The 26978-nt window shown below is 42.9% G+C and overlaps 1 protein-coding gene across 1 annotated transcript in view; it reads left to right on the forward strand.

The window, feature by feature from the left end:
* The window catches only part of RABEP1 (rabaptin, RAB GTPase binding effector protein 1), a 48197-nt gene that overhangs the window by 9594 nt on the left and 11625 nt on the right, over window positions 1–26978 (forward strand). The window contains exons 2-12 of the mRNA XM_069971127.1: window positions 12255–12383; window positions 14326–14529; window positions 16195–16355; window positions 18543–18662; window positions 19569–19704; window positions 20713–20891; window positions 21855–21962; window positions 23093–23557; window positions 24042–24146; window positions 25013–25129; window positions 26693–26791. Of these exons, the coding sequence (XP_069827228.1) occupies window positions 12255–12383; window positions 14326–14529; window positions 16195–16355; window positions 18543–18662; window positions 19569–19704; window positions 20713–20891; window positions 21855–21962; window positions 23093–23557; window positions 24042–24146; window positions 25013–25129; window positions 26693–26791 (1823 nt within the window). The remainder of the gene's footprint in view (window positions 1–12254; window positions 12384–14325; window positions 14530–16194; window positions 16356–18542; window positions 18663–19568; window positions 19705–20712; window positions 20892–21854; window positions 21963–23092; window positions 23558–24041; window positions 24147–25012; window positions 25130–26692; window positions 26792–26978) is intronic.

The raw sequence follows: 26978 nt of genomic DNA on the forward strand, positions 1-26978 counted from the left end.
GACAGGGTATCCGCCCTAGAGAATTCTTTGTCTCCCTTCATAAAATGCGTGATTCTGAACACTTTAGATATTATCAGATTTTACACTTTCTCACCGCCCTGAAGGGCAGGTCAACGGATGTAACTACGTCAACTTTCTTTGAAAACATGTGTATTAACTCGCCTCTTGGGAAACACACACTCTCCTTATTGTATGCCCATTTAATTTCGCCTCCTTCCAAATTAAGTTATATGCCGGCTTGGATAGCCAAAATGGTCCCTGACTATTCTCCCCTATGTTTTCGCCACTGTGGTGAAGAGGGTTCTATGTACCACGTATGGTGGGCATGCCCAAAGGTTAAACGCTTTTGGAGGAGGATATTTAATATGTTATACTCCCTGACGTAATGTAATGTACGAATGTCTCCATCTCATGCTCTTCTAAATGTGAAACTTCCAGGGACGCCGAAAACCACCCAACAGTTTGCTTCCTTTCTTTTCTTAGCAGCAAAAATCGCGATTGCCACTTCTTGGAAGAAAGCGGTTATTCCGCTTGAACTAGTAAAGGTGAAACTTAATTGGATTATGGTCAATGACCGTTAACACGCCATCCTAAATGACAAGGAGGAGAAATTTCATAAGGTTTGGCGTTCCTGGATCTCATATTTATCTGATAACCCTTAGGGGTGGTATAGGCGGTGTGTGATTGTATGTTTTGCGGGGCATTCTGTGAGGAGTAGTAGGGGGTAAAGTGAGTCTCCCCTTCTCCACTCCCCTCCCTTCCTTCCCCCCCTCTTTTCTCCCTCTCTTCTTCCTCTCTCTCTTTCCTTCCTCTTGGGCTGGCTCTCTTCCCTCAGCCCTCCTTTCATTTTCTCCCCCTTTTTTTTGTTTTTCTCTCCTTTTTTTCCTCTCCACTTTTGTCTTTCCTCCCCTGGTTCCACGAAAGTGATGGTACCAGGAAGAGGTTTGTTTGGCCTAAGTTTGGGCGAGAGTTCTAAGAATAGTTATGATAGGTCTCTGTTGATACCCCAGTTGGGTATCGCGGGGGGTTATACGTATTGTTTTGTTATGAAGACTGTCAGGCGCTTATTTATGTCAATTTATCTGACCAAAGTTATACTGCTGCGCAGTTTATCTGGGCTATTGTTGCCTGCCCACCTTGTGTGCCTATTTGCTGTTCGTTCTATTCCAAGAAAAACTTATTAAAATTTTATGGAAACCAAATCTGCTGCAGATCCTGTATGTGTAAACGCACCCTTAAGGTGGCATAAACCTAGTGACGGATTTCCTGTAAACGTAGCTGTTGTAGGTCTGAGGGGATATTCTTGCGCCCGCATTTTGTCTGTGCATGGACGGTGTTCTGCGGACTGCACCTTTAAAAGTTTGCGCTAGTGTACTGACACAGCCACGCTGCTGACAGAATTCTGTGGACGTGTGAATGTCCCCTAATACTTACCTCTGTGCAGTCAGCTTGGTAATCAAGCAGATTCTTATCAGAGTTAACACTGATCAATGCTATGCATTGGTATACCATTGACCAGTGTATGCAGTCTAATGATTGCATGTAATAGTCCCCTAAGTAACCCTTTTTTTTATGACAGCCCCTCTCCTGATAAAAGGTAAAAGTACCCCCCTTTCCCAATTTACAAATAAAACATGTAAAAATAAACATATTATGTATCGTAGCGTGCACAAGTGTCTGATCTGATAGGGTATAACAATTCCCGTAGGGTGAACTGTTTAAATAAGAAGAGGAAAAAAGCGCCAGCATTGTGGACATTTTGTCACATTATCTAAAAAAAAAATCTTAAATTGAAAAATATGTAAAAAAAAACCCACAAAACAAATATGATACTAATTAGGGCTGTGGAATTGGATCTAGTTTTGGTTGGAATAATGTACCGACACAGACTTAAGCTATTAAAAACAAAATCTTTCAACATGCTATAATTGAGTTTTTATTTGAATTTTATAAGTGTTCCTCCTCAATATATTTTATGTTTCTATCAATCTAAGGAGATTATTATGATTTTTTTTTTTTATATATTTTTCTGGTTTTAATAAATAAAGAAGTCATATTTACTCGTGCCCACACTGTGCAGTGTCACAGCTCAATGTTCCCTTGCCAGGCTCCTGATCCTGTGATGTCACTCATAAATTCCCACTCACCCAATCTGTGAGTGAGGTGGGACACAGCTGCAGTCACTGACTGGCTGAGCGTGTTGCTACTGTGGACGCTGACAGAGAGCTGATAAATGTGGGCCTATGGCTGACCCCTCTATATCACTGTGTGTGACCTGTCTCTATATCACTGTGTGTGACCTGTCTCTATATCACTGTGTGTGACCTGTCTCTATATCACTGTGTGTGACCCGTCTCTATATCACTATGGCTGACATCTATATCACAGGGATCTGAAATTGTTAGCTGTGTTTCTTTGTGTATGGTGCATATCGTGGTAAATACTTGTGATCAAAGTATTTTAGGAGTGATACCTTTATAGTTAGAAACATAGAAGATTTTCAACAGAAAAAGACCACCTGGTCCATCTGGTCTAGTTCTAAGTTGTTCAGGACATGGTGGCTGGAGACTAAATGCATCCCCTACACACACAGGAGAATCTGCTTTATATCTTTGCCTTATTCACTCAGAAGTTGCCCCAGGATCATGTAGAACATTAGGGATTATTGTGATAAATTACTCCCCTGGAGTAAAATGTCAAATTATCTTGCTAAAATATTTTGGCACTGCAAGGCCTCTGTGACATGGTATAATGGCTTAAAAAAAAAATGAAATAATAAAAGGCGCCAAAATTCATCAGGTCTCTGTCATGTCTGAGGTCTGTGGTTGAGTCAGGTGACGCACTGCGGCCACATATGGGGGATTTCTAGAAACATTGGAATAAGCTAAATAAATAGTGAGTTCTATTTCTCAGTTAGAATTTGCTCTGTTAGAGGAAAAAATGGATTAAAATGGAATATCTGCCAAAAAAAATTGAAAATTTTAAATTTCCCCTCCAACTTGCTTAAAGGGGGAATGTGGCGCTCAGAAATTATTCACAGATTAACACACATTACAAAGTTATACAACTTTGTAATGTATGTTATGTCTGTGAATCGCCCCGTTCCCCGTGTCCCACCACCCCCACCCATGTACCCGGAAGTGTGGTGCATTATACATTACCAATCGCGGCTGAGCATCGGATGACGCTGCAGAGGGCGGCCGGCATTTGGAACAGTCGGAGCTGTTCGCCGTCCACCCGAAGAAGACGTCGCTGAATGAAGATTGAAGACTGGTGTCGGCACGTGACAGGGGAGTATAGCGCACCACACTTCCGGGTACACGGGTGGGGGTGGTGGGACACGGGGAAGGGGGCCATTCACAGACATAACATACATTACAAAGTTATATAACTTTGTAATGTGTGTTAGTCTGTGAATAATTTTTTACCGCCGCACTACCCCTTTAAATTTCTGCGAAACACCTGAAGGGTAAATGAACTGAAATGTTACTTTGAATACTTTTAGGGGTGCAGTTTTTACAGTGGAGGGATTTATGAGGGTAACTAATATTTCAGGCCCAACAAATCCACTTCAGAACTGAACTGGTCCCTAATAAAATCAGAATTTGAAATTTTCCTGAAAATTGGAAATCTCACTGCAAAATTTTGAAGCCCTTTAACATCCTAAAAGGACGTTCACCAAATTATGTCACCATTAAGTAGACAGAATAACCGTGATAATGAATAGCACTGCAGAGTTATCACTACATAAAGAGAAACAGATCACTGATCTCAGCCAAAAGATAACACTGCCGGCTGCTGGTGAAAGGGCTCAATGCAGTGTAATCCTAGGTGCATTGCTCCCTGGGAAACTTGAATATGCAAAAGAAGAGCCTGTGGAGCCTCGTTTAAGAGTCTTGAAACACAGGACTAGTAAGATATCCCTCCGGGAAGGACCCAGCCAACTACATAAAGAGAGACAGGTCAGATTTGAAAAATAGGCCCCGGGCATTAAGGCCAAAACAGGCTGCATAGGCAAGGGGTAAAAAAGGTCTGAAAATTTTTTGGGAGAAGTAACAGTTTAACAGAAAAATGTGGTAAGAGCTTCGCCTAAGGGTATGGCAGAGAAAGGTCTGCTTTTAAGGCAGAAGTTGTGGTGTTTTCTGTGTCAAAACCAGCACATAATCACATAGGAGAACCCTGCTGCCATTGACTTAAGTGGGAGCTAGGGAAATGTGCTAACAAGAAGTGGCATTCACTGCTTTTCAGCACGGTTCATCACTAAAGCCTGCTTTGAAGTCCTGTGAAATGCTGGCCTTTAGTATAAGACTCAGGGTCAGGGCTGTATTTACCACTAGGCACCCGTGGCCCGGTGCCTAGGGCAGCACCTTGCAGGGGGGCAGCACCAGGGAGCAGGGGGGCCGAAAAAACTAATTTTTTTGTTTTTATTTTTTTTAGTTTCCCTCCTCCCGTTCAAACTTGCCAGTAAATCTGGTGTCTTTTCCAGGGGGGTGGGGGGTATGGTGGTATTGGTCAGGTCTGGTATCGCCAATAGGTGCGTGAAGATGGGGCGTCTTCAGGTTTAGTGCCTCGGGCAGCAGCAGCTGTTAATACAGACCTGCTCAGGGTGACTTCCTTGTTTGTAGAGTTTTTTTTTGCTGTTCAGCTTTTCGATGTATGAAGCCAAATGCCAGTCTAAAAAACACCTTAAGGGTATAAACCCACACACCGTATACGCAGCGTATTTACTGCTGCGATACGCAGCAAATACGCAGCAGATTAGATCTAAATAACTGAACACAGCATCAAATCTGTACCAACAAATTTGCTGCGTATTTGTTGCATATCTGCTGAGTATACGGTGTGTGGGTTTGTACCCTAAAAGACTGCATTACATGTTCCTATGTGTTTTGGGAACAATTCACAGATAATACAAGGCACTGTTTACATTGTGTTTTTGTTTCTGTTTAATGTAAATGTTGAAAAGGATAAACACATTATGTCATACTGCTTCATGACATGCCGTGTTGCCCATTACTGCTGCCAGCCAACAGAAGTGGCTATGTCAATAAAAAAAAACATACGTTTATTATTATAATAAATTATATAACTTTATTAAAGAAATGTATTACCAAAAATATATATATATATATGTATATATATTTTTTTTTTACCTTTTTAAGGCCCTTTTACATAAGCCGTTCAATAAGATTATATCGACAAACACAGTGTAAAAAGTTACTTTTCCCTACATACGATACAATACTTAGACTGGGTTCACATTAATGATGTAATGAAACCAGAAATTTTTGTTTTCATTTCGTCCTACGGCAGCACAGTGAACAATAGGGTTAACTTCAATATCTCCTACTGCCAGGCAGAAGAAACAAACATAATTAGTTAATTAGAGTAATCAGACCAATTAAGCCAGCTCTATAATAGGACTCCAGAGACCACAAGACAATGTGTTTTTGTTTCTTCTGCAGGCAGAAGTACGTAGGAGCTCTGGCTCCTCTAAAAAGAAAGAATTCCTTATGAATCACTGTGATTCCCGCGGCTTGTTGGATTCTCAGAGTTCTGACAATCCACACTTGGCCCCTATGCTCCAGTCTCCTTAGCTGTCGAGCCCACTGTTATGTTTTACATGCAGTTTATGGCACAGGTTGGCTCTGTGCCGGGCTGTCGCAGTTCCCCCCGTTACCTGGCAAAGATGACTTCTCCGCAGCAGGAATGAGGGGTACTCCCTGTCACAACTCGGGGTAAGTGCCGCAATTCCCGGGTAATCCGGGAGTAATGTTGCTCACCGCACGCCATGCTGCTGGTGGGGATGCGGGACGCCATGCGGAAGGCGGGACTTCCGGTTTCTTCCCCGCGTCTGCCCTGAGATGGTTCCGGCCTCGGTGTGGGCGGAAGTGACGCGACGCAGCAGGATGACGTCTTCCGGTTGCGCGTCTGGCAGGGTAATCTGCGCATGCGCCAGGTAACGCTTCCGGGATGCGGCACCACGGGCATCCAAAGGGTAAGTTTTTAATGGCTGTCCGAGCAGATGTGTGTTAGCACTCTGCCGGGCAGCACATACTGTTGGATGCAAAGGTATGGTCTTTATTCTAATGACGGTTTCTTCCTGGCGATCATACTCTGGTCAGAATAGTCCCTATATTGTGCTGCTCTCCTCAGTACCTCTTTTACAGATGGCTAGCCACCATACAGGAAGAAAGAGGAGGAGCAAGACTAGACACAGGATATGTAGAAGATGTGATCAGCCTCTTCCAGATGATGCACAGGGGGATATTTGTGGAAACTGCAACTCGCTTATCCCTTCGAGTGAGACTGGTCATCGCTCTGAGATGAATGAATTCTTAGGATGGTTTAAGTCCAAGATGTCTCAGGTGTTTGATCAGGCGGCCATGGGCAGTCCGTCAAAGAAACGCAGAAAGGAGCAACCGGCCCTTTCCTGTTCCCCATCTCAGGAAGAGATGACGTCTCGCTCTGAAGGTGAATGTACCGCCTCCTCGGACTCGGATACGGGGTCTCCGGAGGACTATTATATGTTTAAAAAGGATCAGGCTCACTCATTTATTAAGACTGTCAAGAAAACTATTGAGATGGAACCATCTACTAGTAATCCTACTAGAAGGGATTCCCTCTTTTATTTTCCAAAAACTGAACATACTGTATTGCCTCATCATAAGAATCTGGAGCAATTCATGCAAATAGACTGGGCTAAGCCAGAGAAAAAAACGGATCCTAGTTCACGCTTTAGGGCGGTGTATAGATTGGACCCAAAGACTTATGAATTATAAGAGCATCCTCCTAAGGTAGATCAAGCGGTTGCTAGACTCTCCAAAAAAGCGATATACCCTGATGAGGAATCAGCACTGTTGAAAGACCCTCTCGATAGAAGGGTGGATTCATCCCTCAAACGTTTATATTCTACTGCATCTCTTAATGCTAAGGCAGCCACAGCTACAGTACCAGTTGCTAAATGCCTCCGGCTTTGGCTGAGCCAACTGACTAAAGATATTTCTGAAGGAGTCAGCAGAGAAAAACTACTTAAAGACATTCCAGACATCAAGAAGGCAGCAGATTTCCTTGCTGACTTCTCATTGGATTCCTTGCGTTTAAATTCTAAGGTTATGGCGATGTCTACCACAGCCAGACGAGCATTATGGATCAAGGAATGGGCAGGGGATCAAAGCTCCAAGATTCATTTTTGTTCACTGCCTTTTCAAGCAGAATCCCTATTCGGGCCACAGTTGGAGCCGATTCTACAATCTCTTAGTAAGGATAAAGGCGTGGCTTTTCCGCTGGAATCAAAACCAAAGAAGCCCTTTCGGCCCTTTCGTAAGCAGGGGCGCAGATCCCCAGTGGGTAGGCGCCCCAGACACCAATATACACAAAGAACCTATAAACCCAGGAGCCAGAACAATCCTTCCTCCTACAAGAAGGAAGACAAAGATCAAAAAGCATGACGCCAGGCCTTCAGCTCTAGCAGTGGGAGCCAGATTGAGACATTTTGCTCCCGCTTGGATGAGCACCTCGTCAGATGCCTGGGTGAGGTCCGTCATTTCAAAAGGCTACATGTTGGAGTTCTCAAGCCCTCCTCCAAGTATTTTTTTCAGGAACCAAGAAAGGCCCCTCCTCTCAAGACTGCTGCAAGAGTTCGTGCAAAAGGGAGCCTTGGAAGAAGTCCCTCTTCATCAACGAGGTATGGGTGTTTATTCCAGAATTTTTGCCGTACCCAAAAAGGAGGGAGAATGGCGTCTTGTCATTGACCTTTCCTTTTTGAACAAGTATATTACCTGTAAGCATTTCAAGATGGAGACTATAAGATCAGTGGTCTCTATCCTCCAGAAAGATGACTACTCTGCCACATTGGATTTGAAGGACAGGTGCCAGGTGTCATCGGAAGTTCCTGAGAGTCGCTATGATTCAAGGGAAGAATACCATTCATTTTCAATTTACTTGTCTTCCATTTGGTCTCTCCACAGCTCCGAGAGTTTTTACAAAGACCATCATGGTTCTAGCAGCAGTTCTGAGGACATGGAGTGTTCGTCGTTCCATACCTCGACGACTGGTTCATCAAGGCATCATCGAGAGTAGAACTACTTCTTCATCTGAGATTGACAATAGACACACTGGAGAAACACGGTTTCATAATCAATCTACAGAAATCCAACATGGTGCCATCCAAGTCTTGCAAGTTTCTGGGTTTCACGGTGGACTCAACAGCCATGAGGCTTTATCTAACAGAGGACAGAGTGGTCAAGCTGACATCGGAGATCGAAGACCTCTTACGCAGTGGCCAGGTGTCGGTGAGGAAAGCGATGAGAGTCTTGGGGTTGATGACCGCATCTCTGGAGGCTGTCCCTTGGGCGCGGGCACATCTTCGGCCACTCCAGAACAACATTCTCTTGCAGTGGAACCGCCTCCAGAAGGGTCTGGACGACCCTTTGCATCTGCTGAGCTCCACAAGAAAAAGTCTGACATGGTGGTTGGATCCGGACAAGGTTCGGTGCGGGAGAGATCTATCCAGTGCTCCCCAGTTAATTCTAACCACATATGCATCCAAGTCGGGCTGGGGTGCACATGTGGAGGATCAGTGGGTTCAAGGCAGATGGTCGGCGCAGGAGGGTCAGAGTTCGTCGAATCTGCGGGAGATGAGAGCGGTTCGTCTAGCCCTAGGGCACTTTGGTCACCTTGTTCAGAATCGCAGAGTACTCATTCAATCCGACAACCTGGCCACAGTTTACTATGCAAACAAGCAGGGAGGCACGAGATTTTGCCCAGATTTTGCTCCATATGCAGATGGGCCAATCCGGAGAAGATAGACGGCCTATCCCTTCCCTGGACGAAATTTCTACCATACATTTTTCCTCCCTTACCTCTGATCCCACTGGTACTCAGGAAGATCCAGGAAGAGCAAGCCACAGCAATCGTAGTGATACCATATTGGCCGCGAAGGGCTTGGTTCCCTCTCGTATTAAAACTTTCGAGGGGATGTTACGAACAGATTCCACTACGACCAGATTTGCTGAATCAGAAGGGTTTGCTCCATCCCTGTCCGGAGATTTTTCATCTTACCGCTTGGAAACTAACAAGCAGGGCGTGAGAGAGGCAGGCCTCTCGGAAGAAGTGGTAGATATTCTAGAGGCCTCCCGAAGACCATCTACTACTAAGGTCTACAACAGAATTGTTTGTATTTTCGGCTCCTGGTGCTCCAGTCACGATATCCACCTACCATCACTCTCTGATGTGTTACAATTCCTGCAGGAAGGATTTGCAAAAGGTTTGAAGCTGAATACGCTCAAGGTTCATTTCTCAGCTATAAACTATGCCTTCGAGGGTAAATTCTCTAACCAGCCTTTGATTAAAAGATTTTTCAAAGCAATAAAAAAATCTTCGCCCTCCAATGAAAACTCCAGTGGCTTCTTGGGACTTGCCTTTAGTGCTTGAGGCATTATCATCTTCACCCTTCGAACCACTAAAAGAATCCTCTGTCCGTTTTTTATCCTGGAAAACGTTGTTCCTAGTGGCCATTGTATCGGCCAAGAGAGTGGGGGAACTACAAGTTCTTTCCTGTAAAGAGCCCTATCTGTCTTACAATCAAGAGGGTCTGGTGCTAAGAATGGGCCCAGGTTTTCTACCCAAAGTTGCCTCTTCAGATAACTTGAATCAGGAGATTATATTACCCACACTATGTGAACATCCTCAGGGAGAAGAGGAAGAGAAGTTGCATTCTCTGGATGTTAAACGGGCAGTTCTGGCATATATCGAACAAACTAAATCCTTCAGGTTATCGGATTCATTGTTTATCCAATTTCAAGGACCAAATCAGGGCAAGGCAGCCTCTAAGGCAGGGGTGGGGAACCTCCGGCCCGCGGGCCGCATCCGGCCCCTGAGACCTCCCGATGCGGCCCGCAGCTCCCCTGTGATGCTCGCCGCTCTGCTGGGGAAGAAGCCGGCATACACCGCATCCTCCGGTGTCTGTGACAGCTGCCGGACACAAGAGGATGCTGTCTGTGCCGGCTTCTTCCCCAGCAGAGCGGCGCGTGTCTTTAGTCTCTTGCGGGCCGCGCGCGATGACGTCATTTCATCGCGCGCCGCCTGCAGGAGAAAGACCGGCACAGAGGACCTGGGAGAGAAGAGGACCTGGACTGCGTGGGAGCGGAGGTAAGGTGAGTGGGATGTTTATTTTTTTATTTGGGGGGTTAACTAGGATCCCAGGGACATGACTGATGGGGGGGACAACTAGGCTACCAGGGACATGACTGATGGGGGGGGCAACTAGGCTACCAGGGACATGACTGATGGGGGGGGGACAACTAGGCTACCAGGGACATGACTGATGGGGGGGACAACTAGGCTACCAGGGACATGACTGATGGGGGGGGGACAACTAGGCTACCAGGGACATGACTGATGGGGGGGACAACTAGGCTACCAGGGACATGCCTGATGGGGGGGGGGGGGACAACTAGGCCACCAGGGACATGACTGATGGGGGGGACAACTAGGCTACCAGGGACATGACTGATGGGGGGGACAACTAGGCTACCAGAGACATGACTGATGGGGGGGGGGGCAACTAGGCTACCAGGGACATGACTGATGGGGGGGGGACAACTAGGCTACCAGGGACATGACTGATGGGGGGGGACAACTAGGCTACCAGGGACATGCCTGATGGGGGTTAACTAGGCTACCAGGGACATGCCTGATGGGGGGGGGGGGGGGAATAACTAGGCTACCAGGGACATGCCTGATGGGGGGGGGGGACAACTAGGCCACCAGGGACATGACTGATGGGGGGGACAACTAGGCTACCAGGGACATGACTGATGGGGGGGACAACTAGGCTACCAGAGACATGACTGATGGGGGGGGGCAACTAGGCTACCAGGGACATGACTGATGGGGGGGGACAACTAGGCTACCAGGGACATGACTGATGGGGGGATAACTAGGCCACCAGGGACATGACTGATGGGGGGGGGGGGGCAACTAGGCTACCAGGGACATGACTGATGGGGGGAATAACTAGGCTACCAGGGACATGACTGATGGGGGGGGAATAACTAGGCTACCAGGGACATGACTGATGGGGGTTAACTAGGCTACCAGGGACATGACTTGGGGGTTAACTAGACTACAAGGGGCATCACTGGGGGTTAACTACAATAGCAGGGGCACTAGGGGAACAATACTTTGCCTTGTCCTGGGTGCTGCAAACCCCCGCTACTAACTGCCGCGCACGGTATGCGGCCCTCGAATGATTTTATTAATGCCCGACCGGCCCTCGACATGGAAAAGGTTCCCCACCCCTGCTCTAAGGCATCATTAGCAAGATGGATTAAGGACACTATTGCAGAGTGTTATCGGCTACAACACTGTACTCCTCCAACAGGAATCAGGGCACACTCCACTCGATCTACGGCTACTTCATGGGCTGAATTAGCTCAAGTCTCAATGGACCAAATATGCAGAGCTGCAATATGGTCGTCACCGTCTACATTTCTGAAACATTACAAGTTGGACGTCATCTCCAACAGTAGGGTGGCTTTTGGCAGACGAGTGCTTGAAGTGGCGTCCTCCAGATGATTTATCCCTCCCTATATGTTTTTTTGCTTTGCTCTCCCTATTGTTCACTGTGCTGCCGTAGGACGAAATGAAAAGTTAAAATTTACTCACCGAAATTTGTTCTTTTCTTGAGTCCGTAGGCAGTACAGCATCCCTCCCTAATTAAAGTTTTGCTGCATACTAAAGGCCCTATTCCACGGAACGATTATCGTTCGTTTTCGGACGATATCGAAGGCTACGGACGATAATCGTTCCGTGGAATAGAGTGCAACGATCAGCCGACATCTGAGATGGAAGGAGAGCTTGCTCTGTCCTCTTCAGGCATTGACCTGGTATTGCAGTGCTTCCAGGTTCAGTGCAAAAAAAAAAAAAAAAAAAAAAGTATAAGGGGCTCCACCGGGGGGTCGGGCGTGCTTCACCCCGGCAGCCGGGGTGACAGGTCCCCTTTAACAGAAAGTATGGAATACTAGGGAATCCCATTGTTAGTAGTATTCATATTTTGGTGCACCGTGCACACTAGGTCTCCTTTATTTGGGTTATACCTGTCCCCTGCTGGAGGTGTTGGGGAGGATGTGGATCATTCATTCTAAATGTTTCAACAAGTAACTTGTCTGAAGTTTGTAGGAAAAATGTGTTTTACAAATATTTTTTATACTTATATAGTGAAATTAATTTTAATCTGTCTTGTTTATCAGCTGCACTGCAGAAACGGGTGGAGGAACTGGAGAGGATGAATGCAGAAAACCTTCAGATCAAGGCCCAACTAGAGCAAGAATTTAATCAGAAAAGGGCAAAATTTAAAGAGCTCTATCTGGCTAAAGAGGGTAAGCTCCACCTGTCTAAAAATATCATGTCTGGATCTGTCTTTTTCACTTTTTGCTGTGGAGATTAAAGAATACTCCCCCATTTATAGATACTTTCAATCTCTTTATGAACCAAATTATGATGAGTGTAGGTTTGCTTATACTACTATGGGAGCAGAGGTTATACAATTCCTTTGTGAATACTTTGCTTTATTTATGTTGTACTGATGTGAAAAGTAATTTTTCCTTTCCAATTGATGTCCAATGAAAAAATCAGAATTCTGCTAAATTCTGTATTTCTAGAGAATGGTAAATTTTGGAAGATATGCTAGAAGTTTTCTTTGGATGCAACATTCATCTAAGGCTGGGGCTGGACTGTGATTTTTATTTTTCTTTTGGCTACAACAGGAGTCATGCTACCAAAAATCATCAAACCATTGTATAGAGTGCGTAAAGGGGGTCAAACAGTGACCCAGTATTCGCTAAAGATACAATGGAGATGAATTTACTATGTTAGTCACATGACACAGAAACATAGAGGATTGTTAGCAGAAAAAGACCACTGGGTCCATCTAGTCAACCCTTTTAATAATTACTTTCTTGTTATCTTAGGATAGATATATGCTTACCCCAGGCATGTTTACATTCTGTTATTGTAGATTTACCTGCCACATCTGCTGGAAGTTTTTACCAAGCATCTACTACTCTTTCAGTGAAGTAATATTTTCTCACGATGCTTCTGATCTTTCCCCTGTTAATTCTTATGATAGCAATGTTTGCATTTTTACTAAACCTGGTGTAATATTGTTACTAATACATTTATTGTTTGCCGAGTACAATTTACTATATAAACAATTTTTGCAATGAATGTTGCTTGTTAATATGGCATAGTTATTGGTATATATGGTTTTCAGAAACTAAAAATATTAATGTTGAGTTGTTGTGGTTGACATTGTCTGTACTTGGATAGTTCCTCATTGGGGTGGGGAGGTTGAAGAAGAGGAACTGGTTGGTTTGTTGGCAGTGCCTGAAAGTATTTTAAAGATATGTATAAAGTTTATTGAATTAAAAAAAAAAAGGACCCTTTCAGCTTGTTGTAATGTGTATGGTTTCTTTATGTATTTAACACATACATGTGCTTTACAAAGACTTTGCTGCATAAATACCAGAGACGAGTCAATATACAGTATCAGCGCTTCATTATCTCGGCAGTCTGTATATCAGCCGGCTGCCTTTGACCTTTGTACCATACTTCCCCAGGTGCTTGGAATAGCTGGATCCATTCTTGGGAAACCTCTCCCAGTTTCCCAGGAATGCTCAGGAATGGATCCGGGTGCTTTTCCCTGCACCTGGAGCAGCACAAAGTTTAAAGGCAGATGGCTGCTGAGCTAACGGAGCGCTTCACTTTGTTAATACTGTAAGTACACTCATCTCTAAAAAAAGCCTCTGATTTATGTTGCTTTACTTGTCGTAGAGTTGCTATTAGAGATGAGCGAATTTACAGTAATAATAAAGTGAAGCGCTTCGTTATCTCTGCAGTCTGCATATCGGACAGCTGCCTTTTACCTCACTGCCCTTTTGGGTGCCTGGAAAAGCTGGATCCAGTTCTGGAAAACTGTAAAAAGTTTTCCAGGACTGGATCCAGCTTTTCCCAGCACCCGGGGAGGAGCATCTGTGAATGATGAGCAGATTATGAAGCAATATAAAAGATAAAGTCTTAGTAGCTAAAATGCTTACATGTTCCAAGGCACCAGCAATTTTTTTCTTCTTCTTTTTTTACTTTCACAAATTGCTCTAAATTGATGCAAAATAAGTAAAGTATTGGGCACTAAAAGTACCAGAGATAAATGTGAGCGAAGACTTTATGTATGAGGAAATTTGCTAATGCCGCAATCCCCTTATAATAGAATGTAACCTTTTTGTTCACTGTAAGTTGTAACTGTGTTGCTTTCCTTCTGCGCAGAGGACTTAAAGCGACAGCATGCTATTATTCAAACGTCACAAGACGAGATAGCCCAGTTGAAACTCCAGCTATCCCAAGCACAAGGAGAGATGGAGAACATCAAAGCTATAGCTACAGTGTCTGAGAACACTAAGCAAGAAGCCATTGATGAAGTGAAGAAACAATGGCAGGAAGAGGTGGCATCTCTCCAGGCTATTATGAAAGGTATGGTATAAGTTGGGGGTTCTTAGTAGAGATAAGCGAACCGGCCGAGGTTCGGGTTCGTATGAACCTGAACTCTCGGCTTCTGATTCCCGCTGTCTGCCCGCTCCGTGGAGAGGGTGGATACAGCCTGAGGACTGCCTGGAAAACTGGGATACAGCCATAGCCATAGGCTATGGATCACAGTCATGTAGCGGACACTTGGCACTGTAGCTAGCAACGGAACTTTGCACTAACACAGTACCTTATTTATTACTGGCACTTGTTGCTTCTAATACTATTTGTTCATTATTTGAGCTTATTAGTAAATTATTATTGATTATAATCATTATTTGATTTAAGTTACACTGCTCTTCAGATTAATAAGATCAGGAACACGTCTTTAGATAGATTCTCCTAATGGTGGTTTTTAAATCTTCCCGCCCCTAGAACTCATTCCCCATAATCCTCTGCCATTCCTGCTAGTAAGCCTTCCTGCAGTTGCAGTTTTCCTTCTGCCGTTATGCCTGAGCTACAAACTGCAGTAATTGCAGCAACCCCTTCATTCCCTTAATGACTGGCTATATGTTTCCATTGCTGACTCTCTATGTTTGAGAAGCCATTTATTATTTAGTTCTTATTCAGTTAACATTTAAAGGGGTACTCCAGAGACAATCTTTTTTTCTTTTTTCTTTTTTTCCCCTTTTTTTTGCTTATACATTGCTGTAAAGGAAACCTGTCACCAAGACAATGCTATCTAGTCTATCATGTTATAGAGTAGGAGGAGCAGAACAGATTGATATACTGATTTTTTTTTCCCCCACAAAGATATATAACGTGTAAGATGTTGATTAAAATCCCTGCTTATTCTGTGATAAGGAGTCCTGTGGGCAGTGCCACTCAATGATAGGATCTCTTACTGGACTCCTTAGCATTGCAACATCAGAGATTTCAATCAATAAATTAAAAGTTATACTAAATCTCTTCCTATAAAGATATATATTAATCTACTCACCTGCTTCTGTTCTATAACATGATGCTTGTAACCTTTTCATGGTGACAGGTTCCCTTTAATAAAGTTATATAACTTTGTAATATAACTTCTAGAGATAAGCGAACCTGGAGCATGCTCGAGTCGATCTGAACCCGAACTTTCGGCATTTGATTAGAGGTGGCTGCTGAAGTTGGATAAAGCCCTATGGCTATGTGGAAAACATGGACATAGTCATTGGCTGTATCCATGTTTTCCAGACAACCTTACAGCTTTATCCAAGTTCAGCAGCCCCAGCTAATCAAATACCAAACGTTCGGGTTCGGATCGCCTCGAACCCGAACCCGATTCGCTCATCTCTAATAACTTCATTAAAATATATGTATAGTTTTTATAGTTTTTTACGTAGCCACTTCCTTTGAGTGGCAGAAAAAAAGGGCGACATGGCCTCTCTTCTGTCTACAATGTTTGTGTTGGGAATTTCAGGGCTGTATAAGCCCCCCTGTTTCCGATCCCCTGCTCTGATCAAGTGCTATACAGTTGGGTGCTGTTCCCTCTGTATACTCCTATAAATAGTACCTGGGGGGAGGCTGCCCATTGCTATAGTAGAGAGGCAGCCTCTCCACAGTGAGCTGTGATCGCTGTCTTTTATCTCTGTTGTATCTCGTTTTATTCTATATTTGTCCTGTTTCTCTTAGACACCCTGCGAGAATATGAACTTCAGTTTCATCGGAGATTGGAGCAGGAGCGAGGGCAGTGGGGGCAGTACAGGGAGTCTGTTGAACGGGAGATTGCAGAGCTCAGGAGGCGTCTTTCTGAAGGTCAGCAAGAGGAAAACCTAGAAAATGATATGAAAAAGGTATGCTGATTTTTCTGTTTTCTTCATTTCAGTGCTTTTCTTAAACAGTAAACGTATTAAAATCCGATTTATCTTAAAATCTTTTAATCTTACTGTACTTGTGGTAATTGGATTTTACAGCACATGAACACAAAATGAACACAGAATACATTGTCCCACAGCCTAAAATGGCTTCTGCTCGCTTTAATATTCACCCACTGTTTTTACTGTCTTGCATACTGTAAGGTTATAAAACTTTTGATGTATTTGCTTTTATATACCTTTTGGCAGTCCTTCCTTTGGGCTGGTGCATCCGACATTGTGATGCTGTGCTATAGCACTGGATCACGTGACCATCAGGGAGGAGACGTCTGTATGCTGGCAACCTCTATGAGCAAGCAAACACAAAATGCTCATTGGAGGGGTCACAGCATGCAGTCACTAGATCAGGTACTATCATTACAATTACAGTGGTACCTTGGTTTAAGAGTAACTTGGATTGAGAGTGCTTTGCAAGAACAGCTCACAATTTTTCAAAATTGTAACTTCATTTAAGAGCATTGCTTTGGTTTAAGAGCTCCCTGTACTGGGTGAGAGGATGAGTGGGGGAGGGGCATGGTCTGCATAGCATGGTCTACAGCACTGTACTTTGACCCAGGAAGTCTCCCTCACCTTCCAAATCATAGCAGATCCACTTCAGGCTGGGGCTCACATCAGGGGACAGGACTGTGCAGGTAATCATTTCATAGCTGTAATTCCTCTCTCCCCGGACAGTGTGTGATCGGACATATGCCCTGCTCATTCCTCCCTGAAGTCTCTGTCAGCCCTTGTTTTTCCCATCCTCTCCATTCCTGCTATAATGTGCCTGAACTTACACTCAGCTGTACACACTGCTGCTACAATGTGCCTGTACTCACACTCATTGCTGTTCACACTGCTGTGTAGAAAAGTATTTGTCACTGTCCTTCTGCACAGCTCTGTCATTCTCACATCCTGATTGGTCTGTGCTGAACACCCCCCCCCCTTCCCCACTGCTGTCATGTGACCACACAGCCCTCTGACAGCAGCCCTGCTTCTCAATTCTTTTTCAATTACTTCTTATGGGAAAATTTGCTTTGGTTTAAGAGTGGATTTGGATTACAAGCACGGTCCCGGAATGAATTATGCTCATAATCCAAGGCACCACTTTATTGGTGTGTTTATTTCCTTGCATGTCTCTGGATTATACTAATCTGGGTGTATGCTATGTTTTTTAAAGAGGAGATTCAAGCCTGGGGGCCATTTAATAGCACCAGAATCATTGCTGGTATTCATTAGATCTACATTGGGGAAGCAAAGGTATCATATATTCATCTAGTTGGGTGTTACTAACACTTCTAAGTTCAGTACTTTGAGGGCCACTGCAACTTTGTGAGGATTAACCATTGTGATCCTGAGTATATCTTTGCTGCGTTTGTCCTGATTCCCTAAACACAACTGCATATAGCAATGTTTTTAAATTTCTTCTGACGGTACATCCTCTGTGATCTTTTATCTTCATTTTGTGGTATTATTTTTAACCTTTTATCTCTATTGAAAGTAATAAAGTACTGTATACTGTTTTGGATTTTTGTAGTCTTATGTGTAGGATAGTTGCTCTGTTTGGCCTAGGGTAGGCTGTGTGGTATACTTTTTTTTTTTTTTTTTTTTTTTTTTTTATACTTGTCTGCATTCTGGCTGCATAACTGTTTTGACCCTGAACATTTTTCACATAAACCGGTCTGATGCTGGCCTTACAGCGTCTCGTGACCCATAACAGTTTTGTCAGTGTACATTGTGGAAACCAGCCGAATCAAGTTTTTAAATCACCCAACAAAAATGTGAAAGACTGCATGAAAACATGTCAATTCCCAAAGTTTCTATGTATCACATTGAGGGCATTGGATATAAGCTTACAATGCTGCGTTCTCACCGATTACAGTGTTAATTTCTTACCAAGTGACTACTAAATTTGAAAGTATTGGACGCTGAGACTGTAACTGTGCGAGCTTTCGGTCCACTTTCCAGTTTCCATCAAAATAGAAATAAATGAAGGTCATAACCCAAGCTACTATAAAAGTACATAATAGATATGTAGTAACATTGGCTATGTATGAAATCTAACACTGCTTTACTTCAGATTGTGTTTTATTGCGCCATTATAAATGAGATGTCATTTCTTTTAAACAGGCTCAAGAGGATGCTGAAAAGCTGAGATCTGTAGTGATGCCCATGGAAAAGGAAATTGGTGCATTAAAAGAGAAACTTTCTGAGGCTGAAGAAAAGATAAAGGAGCTTGAGGCATCTAAGGTATCACAGCTACCTATTGTTACCTATTGTATTGGATCATATGGTATGCATTAGCATAGAAGTGCTTGTGAGAATGTGTGAGGGAAAAGGTAACAGTCCAAGCGAAAGCCAAAAATATGGCTATAGGTGCCCAAGTCATAGGGGCATCCCCCTCTGTATCTAGTCGTCGCTCTTTGCCTGTCAGCATGCTTTACTGGTCTCTCTGCCTGTCATTCATCCCTCCGAGCGCGCTGACAGGCAGAGCGCGGTGACTAGATACGGACGGATGACTACTTTCCTGCCACTGCCTGTCATGCGCCCGGGGGATTTAAAGAAATATTTAAAACAAACAAACAAAAAAAAAGTCCTTTTTTTCAGGTGTACAGCTCCTGCTGCAGCCGCGGCTGGTACATGACACGGCTGCTGCAGGAGCTGTATACAGCGGTTCCCTTTAAAATCATAAGAGAGTATACTTATCTCTGTCACGCTCTCGCTACCCCTGCTGTCACATTTAAGTTCCCGGATGCTGTCCCAAGCACAGAGCTGAGAGGGTAGTAGGTGCAACATCATCGAAAACTGCCAGAGTAAGAACGCAACCAGGACCAGACAATGTGACAGTGGGAGCAGCAAAGGCGTGAGGTAGGCAAGGATAAACTTTTCTGTTTGCCTGGAAAACACCTTTCAGTTTATTTAATGCATTTTTTTTATTTTTTTTTGCTACACTTTCTACAAAGACTTTTTGTTAAAGGCTTAATCATAACTTAATACGTAATCGCTAAACCCTACGTGGTTATATGAAAATCAATGATGACGGTTTAAAAAAAATGTGTGTGTGTGTATATATATATATGTGTGTATATGTATGTAATATATATATGTGTGTGTGTGTGTGTATATATAGTATTATATATAATTTTTTTTCACTAGATGAAAGAACTGAATCATTACCTTGAAGCTGAAAAATCTTGCCGCACAGACTTAGAAATGTATGTAGCTGTTCTAAACACTCAGAAGTCTGTCCTACAGGAGGATGCTGAGAAGTTGCGGAAAGAGTTACATGAAGGTACTCACTATAAATGTTATTCTGTCACATTTGGTTCTTGTGGCGTACAGAAAGTTTCTTATGCTTCAAGAATCTAGTGGTTTTATTTTGCACTTCCTAGTCTAGTGTTTTCTGCCCTGATATTATATGCTGTATAGCAGAGTATCTCAAACGTTTTCTACTTGAGCCTCACCAGCCAATCCATGTTGATGCTTGGGCCTCACACTCACATTTGTGGTTTGAAAAATGTTCCCCAAACAGTTTTGTAGACAGAAAAGGGAAAAGTTAAAGGAGAAGTCCGGTAAAAATGTTTATTAAATTATTGTATTGCCCCCCCAAAAGTTATACAAATCACCAATATACACTTATTACAGGAAATGCTTATAAAGTACTTTTTTTTTTTCCCTGCACTTACTACTGAACCAAGGCTTCACTTCTTGGATAACATGGTGATGTCAGGACCCAACTCCCAGAGCTGTGCGGGCTGTGGCTGCTGGAGAGGATGATGGCAGGGGGATGCTCAGTGTTCCTTTCAGTGCCCTGTGTCCCTCAGTGTCCCCCTGCCATCATCCTCTCCAGCAGCCACAGCCCGCACAGCTCTGGGAGTCGGGTCGTGACATCACTATTTTATCCAGGAAGTGAAGCCTTGATGCAGTAGTAAGTGCAGAGAAAGAAACACTTTATAAGCATTTCCCGTAATAAGTGTATATTAGTGATTTGTATAACTTTTGGGGGGCAATACAATACTTTAATAAAAATTTTCAACAGACTTCTCATTTAATAGATTACATATGGCAATTAAATTATTATTATTATTTTTTTAACAAAGTTTAATTTCTTTTACATGGCTTTTGGCCAAATATTTGCCATAAAGTTAGCATAAATAAAAGCATCTATTTTACGACTGGGCACAAACAACCAAATAAAACAATGAAATCATGTAAGTATTGTGTTTCAGATAATCTTTTTGATCCAGTTTGCTTTGTGCATTCTATCTTGAATGGCCTCTCTCTTTTTCTATGTGAACAGTGTGTCATCTCCTGGAGCAGGAGAGGCAGCAGCACAATCAGCTAAAGCACACATGGCAAAAAGCAAATGATCAGTTTCTAGAGTCCCAGCGGTTGATGATGCAAGACATGAAACGTATGGAAGCCGTACTGACAACAGAGCAACTTCGACAGGTTGAAGAAAGAAAAAAGAAAGACCAGGTTGGTGCTTCTACTTACAGAGGCATATCACAAATTTAAAACATAACTTTTAATATAAGGCTTAAAAAGTTAAAAACTGGCACATACATAAATATCTTAGCGTGCCTACAGGTTTAGGGTGCTAAGTTTGTCTTGTGAACTAAACCACCAGGACCACAAACAAACTAATGAATATAATGTGGTATAAACACCAAAAACCAATGCATTTCCCCATGAATATCAAACACTGTTCATCAGAGGTTTATATGGTTAAACTAGAATCAACAAATATTACTTATAGTCACCAAGGAAGCAGATATATACAGATAAAGAAAGAAGAATGTCCCAGTCAAGCCTCTTACTACGTCCCCTCAAAGCTTGGTGTATGGTCATGATAAGACTGGCATGATGTTCCACCGGTATGATTAATACCTGCCCAGGTATAAGGCACACTCACTCACATTTAGATGTATAGTTTAAGAATACCCCAAATTCAATACAATGGCTTAGGCTGTATTTAAAGTTATTTATTAGAGTGTCTAGTATTAGTTTAGACCAACTTTAGTTGGCTTTAACTGTGCCAGAATTTTGTTAAATTGTTGGTGCATGATGCCACAAATCCCCTTTTAATGCACACCACAGTGAGACAAGTAAATGTTAAAGGGGATCTGTCAGGCCCAGATCTGAGCCATACTATGCACACCTCCTCCCCCACCTCTCAGTCAAGACAGGGAGGGTATGGAAGGTAAGTGGTGTACATGCTGTGGTGCTTCAGCTTCGAAGGAAAAATGCAATTTCATAACTCTGCATGCCCGTCTGTAAAAGATTAAGGCTTTATTTGTTTTATCTCTATCATGGGTCTGCAGCTCTGTACCTGCTACAGACCTGACAGATTCCCTTTATGTCACAAGATTCATTATTTATGTGTGCTAATATGAAGTACACTTCTGCTGGCTGAATAATTAGGTTGTCTTTTATTATCAGGAGGAAGACGAGCAAAGAAATCGTAACCGAAAAGAAGGAACGCAAAAGGACGAGGAGGATACACAAGTGACTCACAATGAAATTCTTCCAAACCTCCATAGAGAAGAGGTTATTTTTATCTTTCTTAAATACAGTTTTTTTTAAAAATTGATTTACAATAATTAAAGTACAATAGGTAGCTTGGTACAGGAGCTTAAGTAAAGTCTATAGTCTCTTCTACTCTAGATATACACTTCATATATAATCCATCACACTGGGGCACATTTATTAAAAGGCGAAGATGGGCCTGATCGGCGGAAAAATATTTGCCGACGTAGGTTTCTAATTGTTCGCACGGATAGGCTCCTTGCGCACGGGATTTATGTAGAGACAGTGCGCCTCTACATAAATCCTCTGAGCTCCGGAGCTGTGGGGACATTTGTAAGCCCGTCGTAAAAAGCGCTGGACTTTATAAATGTCCCCCATTGTGTTTATATCACTGACACAAACCCCCAAAGAAAGCCTCATATTGTTTAATAAATAACTGCGCTAGCTTCATCTTATTGAGGCTGATATCTTCCCTTCATGTGTGCAAGGCCTTACTCACGTCCTGTGAAATTGTCCGTGGTCCATTCAATCTGTGCCATGAAAATATAGGACACGTCCTAGTGCGGGGGAGAATCGAGGCACAGATCCCCCAATAGAAGTTTATGGGATGAAAAAAGAGGGATCCCAGCAGCCCCCGTCTCCTGGCAGCAGAGATGGCAACTACTCGCCTACCTCCCAGTGGGTTGGGGGCTTAGGGAAGCTCTGCCAGCACTGTCTAGGAAGGGGGGGGGTCGGGGGAATTTGGGGTTGTGGATGAGCTGCCATCTCATAATGGGTTTTGTCAGGCTTTTTGTTGGGTTGTATCACACTGCACTCCTTTATTAAATATTTTATACAAACAAACACTGGGCTTAGTTCATAAAAAAAGTATATGATTTTTATTATTATTATATTTTTTATGAACTAAGCCCTGTGTTCGTTTGTATAAAATATAGTGTGGGTTGTTTTATTGATAAGGTGACATCTGGTGGTGCAGGGTGGTACTGCAGCTTAAGTTGTCAGATTACCCCGTTCCCTTATCCCAAACCTGTGTGTGAAATCCTTTATTAAACATGTTGGGTCACTAAACCGACCAGGAAAATGGACAAAAACCTGTACGTTAGTAAATCAGCCCCATTATATTCACAGTTTGTTTCTGTTTTGTATTTTAGGGTCTCTTGAATAGTTCTCATGGCTCAATCCATTCCTTAGATGCTGATTTGGCACTGCATGAAGAAGAAGGTTTTAGCAAACAAGAGGACTTATTTAAAGATGGACTTCGCCGAGCACAGTCTACAGACAGTCTTGGCACTTCTGGGCCACTGCAGGCAAAAACTCTGGGCTATAATAACAAAGCCAAATCAGCTGGGAATCTTGATGAATCCGATTTTGGCCCCCTAGTTGGAGCTGATTCTACATCTGAGAATTTTGACACTTCTTCCCTTGGATCTTTGCACATGCCAAGTGGATTCATGTTAACCAAAGATCAGGAGAAAGCAATCAAAGCCATGACTCCAGAGCAGGAGGAGACTGCTTCACTTCTTTCAAGTGTCACTCAGATCATGGAGAGTGCATATGTGCCGCCTTCAGGTTATCGTCTAGTTAGTGAGTCAGAGTGGAACTTACTGCAGAAAGAGGTAAAATTATTCTTACTGTATATTACATGTACTTATTGCGCATTGTAACAATTTTACAAACTGAAAAAGTAGTGCCAGTGTCCTATATGTATTACATCACTAAACAATGTTTTATTACAGGCATTGACATACTGGTAGAATGAGAGGTAGAAATGGGATATTTAAAGCAGCAGTTCAGTATTTAGTTATTCTTTACCTGGTCGTATAAATGTTGCATATATCTGGAAATGAATATGTGATCCTACATCCCATGTATTGGCATATAAGCATTTTGGCTAACTTATCTTTCCAGGTTAACCTCAGGCAGGGAGATTGATCTCAAATGAATGTGTAATTTATGTGTAGTGTATTTAGCCATGATGTATTGCATTTCAGGAGCAATGGGATGTAAGCTTTGCGCTTTTTTCGTATTTACACTAACAGTTCGGTATGAAAACATTTTTCTATTTTTTACAAGTTAACAGTCTTCTGTAATGTGTTCCAGGTGCAGACGGCAGGTAATAAGCTGGGAAGACGCTGTGATATGTGTTCGAACTATGAAAAGCAGCTACAAGGGATCCAGACGCAGGAGGCAGAAACTAGAGATCAAGTGAGTTTGTGTGCACCTCTAGCCTTAATTTCAGTTTGCCTGAACATTACATCCTTTTGGCTGTTGTCAGTAGTGTAGCATTTTTACTTGTTTTTATTGAAAAATGTTTAGGCATATAAAGAGTAATGCAAACACTGAAGTATATGTGATCTAAATCAGAACATTAGGTATAGGACATAGAAGAAAAACAAACATACAATATTCTAAGACCTCACGCTTACATCCATAGCCACAAACAGGTGTGCATCCATAACTGTCCACATTTGCACGGACCCCCTCATTCACAAAAGGGGGTCTGTGCCGCCAACAAGATGTGTGTTTTTGTGGGTCCATAGGTCATAAGTAATATTTGACTCGAATTCCGGGTTACTTTTTTTTTTTTATCTTCAGCATATGGCGGAGATTTCACAAAGGGGCGTCCTGGAGAAAGAAAAAATCAAATCAATTAGTGCCAAAAACAATAAATTTAAAGATTTGTAAATTATCTGAACTATCTAAGTCTTTAGTGTTTATCAGCTGTTGTATGCCCTGGAGAAAATCACTTTTTTTTTTCAGTCTGACACAAGGGGTCAATTTTTTTTCTATACATTAATTTATTATTCTGTAAAAGTTAGGTTTTTTTTTAACTATATTACTATTACGGCAAATGCTGCTGATTTTTTAGTAGTCAAACCCATAATGTCTGCACCGCCCAGCTGACCATGTAAGATTAATTCATGGAAATGTTTTTAGGTCCCCAAATTGTCATTTGGAGTGTGAGTGGTATAATGAATGCACTTTCCCTTTAAGCATGGTCACAGACTGCACAGTGGAATCTGACAGATCCATTTGTTACATGATTAACCTGTGGCTGCAATTTTTGTCAGGTAAAAAAGCTCCAAATGATGCTCCGACAAGCAAATGACCAGTTTGAAAAAACTTTGAAGGAAAAGCAAGAACTTGAGGACTATATGAAACAAAATACAGAGGAAACAACTATTCAAGTGAGTGTGAGAAAAAGAGACCTAGAGATTAGATATATATTTCTACAGCTAACAGAAGTTATAGGGAACATGCCATTACTTTAATGCTGCCCAAATCACAGGTCATTGAGGTGGTCCCCGACGGCTTCTCCCTGCCTCACCACTCTTGATCAGTGGCTCTCTATTCGGATATAGGGAGAGATGTACCAATCAATGCTGGTGGGCAGAAGCCGCTGGTGGGCAGAAGCCACTGGGGACTGCTTCAAGTGTTTATGGTTTAGGCAGCAGGAAAACATGTTCACCTTAGAAGGCAATGTTCTGTCAGAAACTTACATATTGTTTAAGGGTGTCTTCACATGTACTGTATTGCTACAGATTTAATGCTGCGAGTCCTGCATCAAATCTGCTGCGATACTGTGTACTGCTCTGGCCTATGGGCTCTACATTCTCACATTGGATTTTCATTCCACTGCAAGAATGTAGCCACTGGAGCAGACTGGAGCGCGGGCAGGTAATGTATAAGCTTGTTAGCCCGGCAGATGCCGAGTTAAGTAGGCCATGGCTAACAGTACACAGCATCGCAACAAGTGGAACATGCAGCGTGAAATCTGATGCCATACAGTATGTGTGAAAGCACCCTAAAGCATATATTTAGGTTACACATATTTGAAAAAATTTTTTAGTTTTTCATTTAAATATCTCATTGTCTATCTGTATTACAAAAAAGTCCTGACATTTTAGTCTTTTACACTGAATCTCACCTCACTGACATCTGAGTCTTGTTCATTAGAGATTACTTCTCAGCAGTGACCTTTTACTGTAATCCTGCATGTTATGATAAGGAAATAAAACTCTTAATATACGGCTGAAACAGGTAACACACAGGCTGCTTTGATGACGATAGGTAAAGGTCACACCTCTTCTGCTCCCCTTCCCTTACACAGTAACCTCTGCATTGGTCCCAGAGCATGCCCATAACATTCTTTTCCCTTTCAAAAATGATGGTGTATTGCTAGGATACCATTTATGCATCTCTCTATCCCAAGTCAGTGTCCACCCTCTGGGACCCACACTAATCCCGAGGCTAAGAGGGGGGACACAGATCTAGTTTAGCGACAACGCCTCTAACCTATGAATTTACTAGTGTAGAGTGCAGAGCGTCCTATTCCAAACCATTTTACCTTTCTTACCCCTTTTAGGTTATAAAACTCACTATAATAGTTATGCATATATTTTGGGTGACATGTAAGAAAAACTTTGACTTTAAAGGGGACCTGTCACCCCCGTGCCGGGGTGACAGGCTCCCGAAACCCCGTTACAGCCCCCTATACTAACCTGATCCCGCCGGGTCCCGCTTCCTGATCCGGTCGGGTCACTGAGATATCGGCGCCCGAAGCCCGGCGCGCGCGCTGACAGGAGAGTACGATGCCCATAGAGAATGACGAAGCCTCGGACTCCCCATTCATTCTGTAACGGGGGGTCAGGAGCCTGTCACCCCGGCACGGGGGGTGACAGGTCCTCTTTAAAGATCATGTCATTTTTGCAACTTGATCAGTCAAACAAAATTACCTATGTTTTCTTTAGATATCAACCCTTACACAGAGAGCTCAGGATTCCGAAATTTTGCTAACAGACTTGCAACAAGCTTTCTCCTTGGCAAAAAGAAGTGTCCAGGAGCAAATGGTAAGTCCATGAAATGAGGTGGAACTTGATAAAATGCAATATTACAGTAAATTAGCGATCTTAAATGGCCACTATCAGTTCAAACAACTTACCTAAATGAAAAAAAAATAGCCCTACAGTCTTGGCCATTAGTTGGTGTCTCAATTCCCTGTAAACTGCTGTCCACTGTCTGTTGTTATGAGAATTC

The sequence above is a fragment of the Dendropsophus ebraccatus genome, chromosome 5, assembly GCF_027789765.1.
Source record: "Dendropsophus ebraccatus isolate aDenEbr1 chromosome 5, aDenEbr1.pat, whole genome shotgun sequence".
Classification (NCBI taxonomy): Eukaryota; Metazoa; Chordata; class Amphibia; order Anura; family Hylidae; genus Dendropsophus; species Dendropsophus ebraccatus.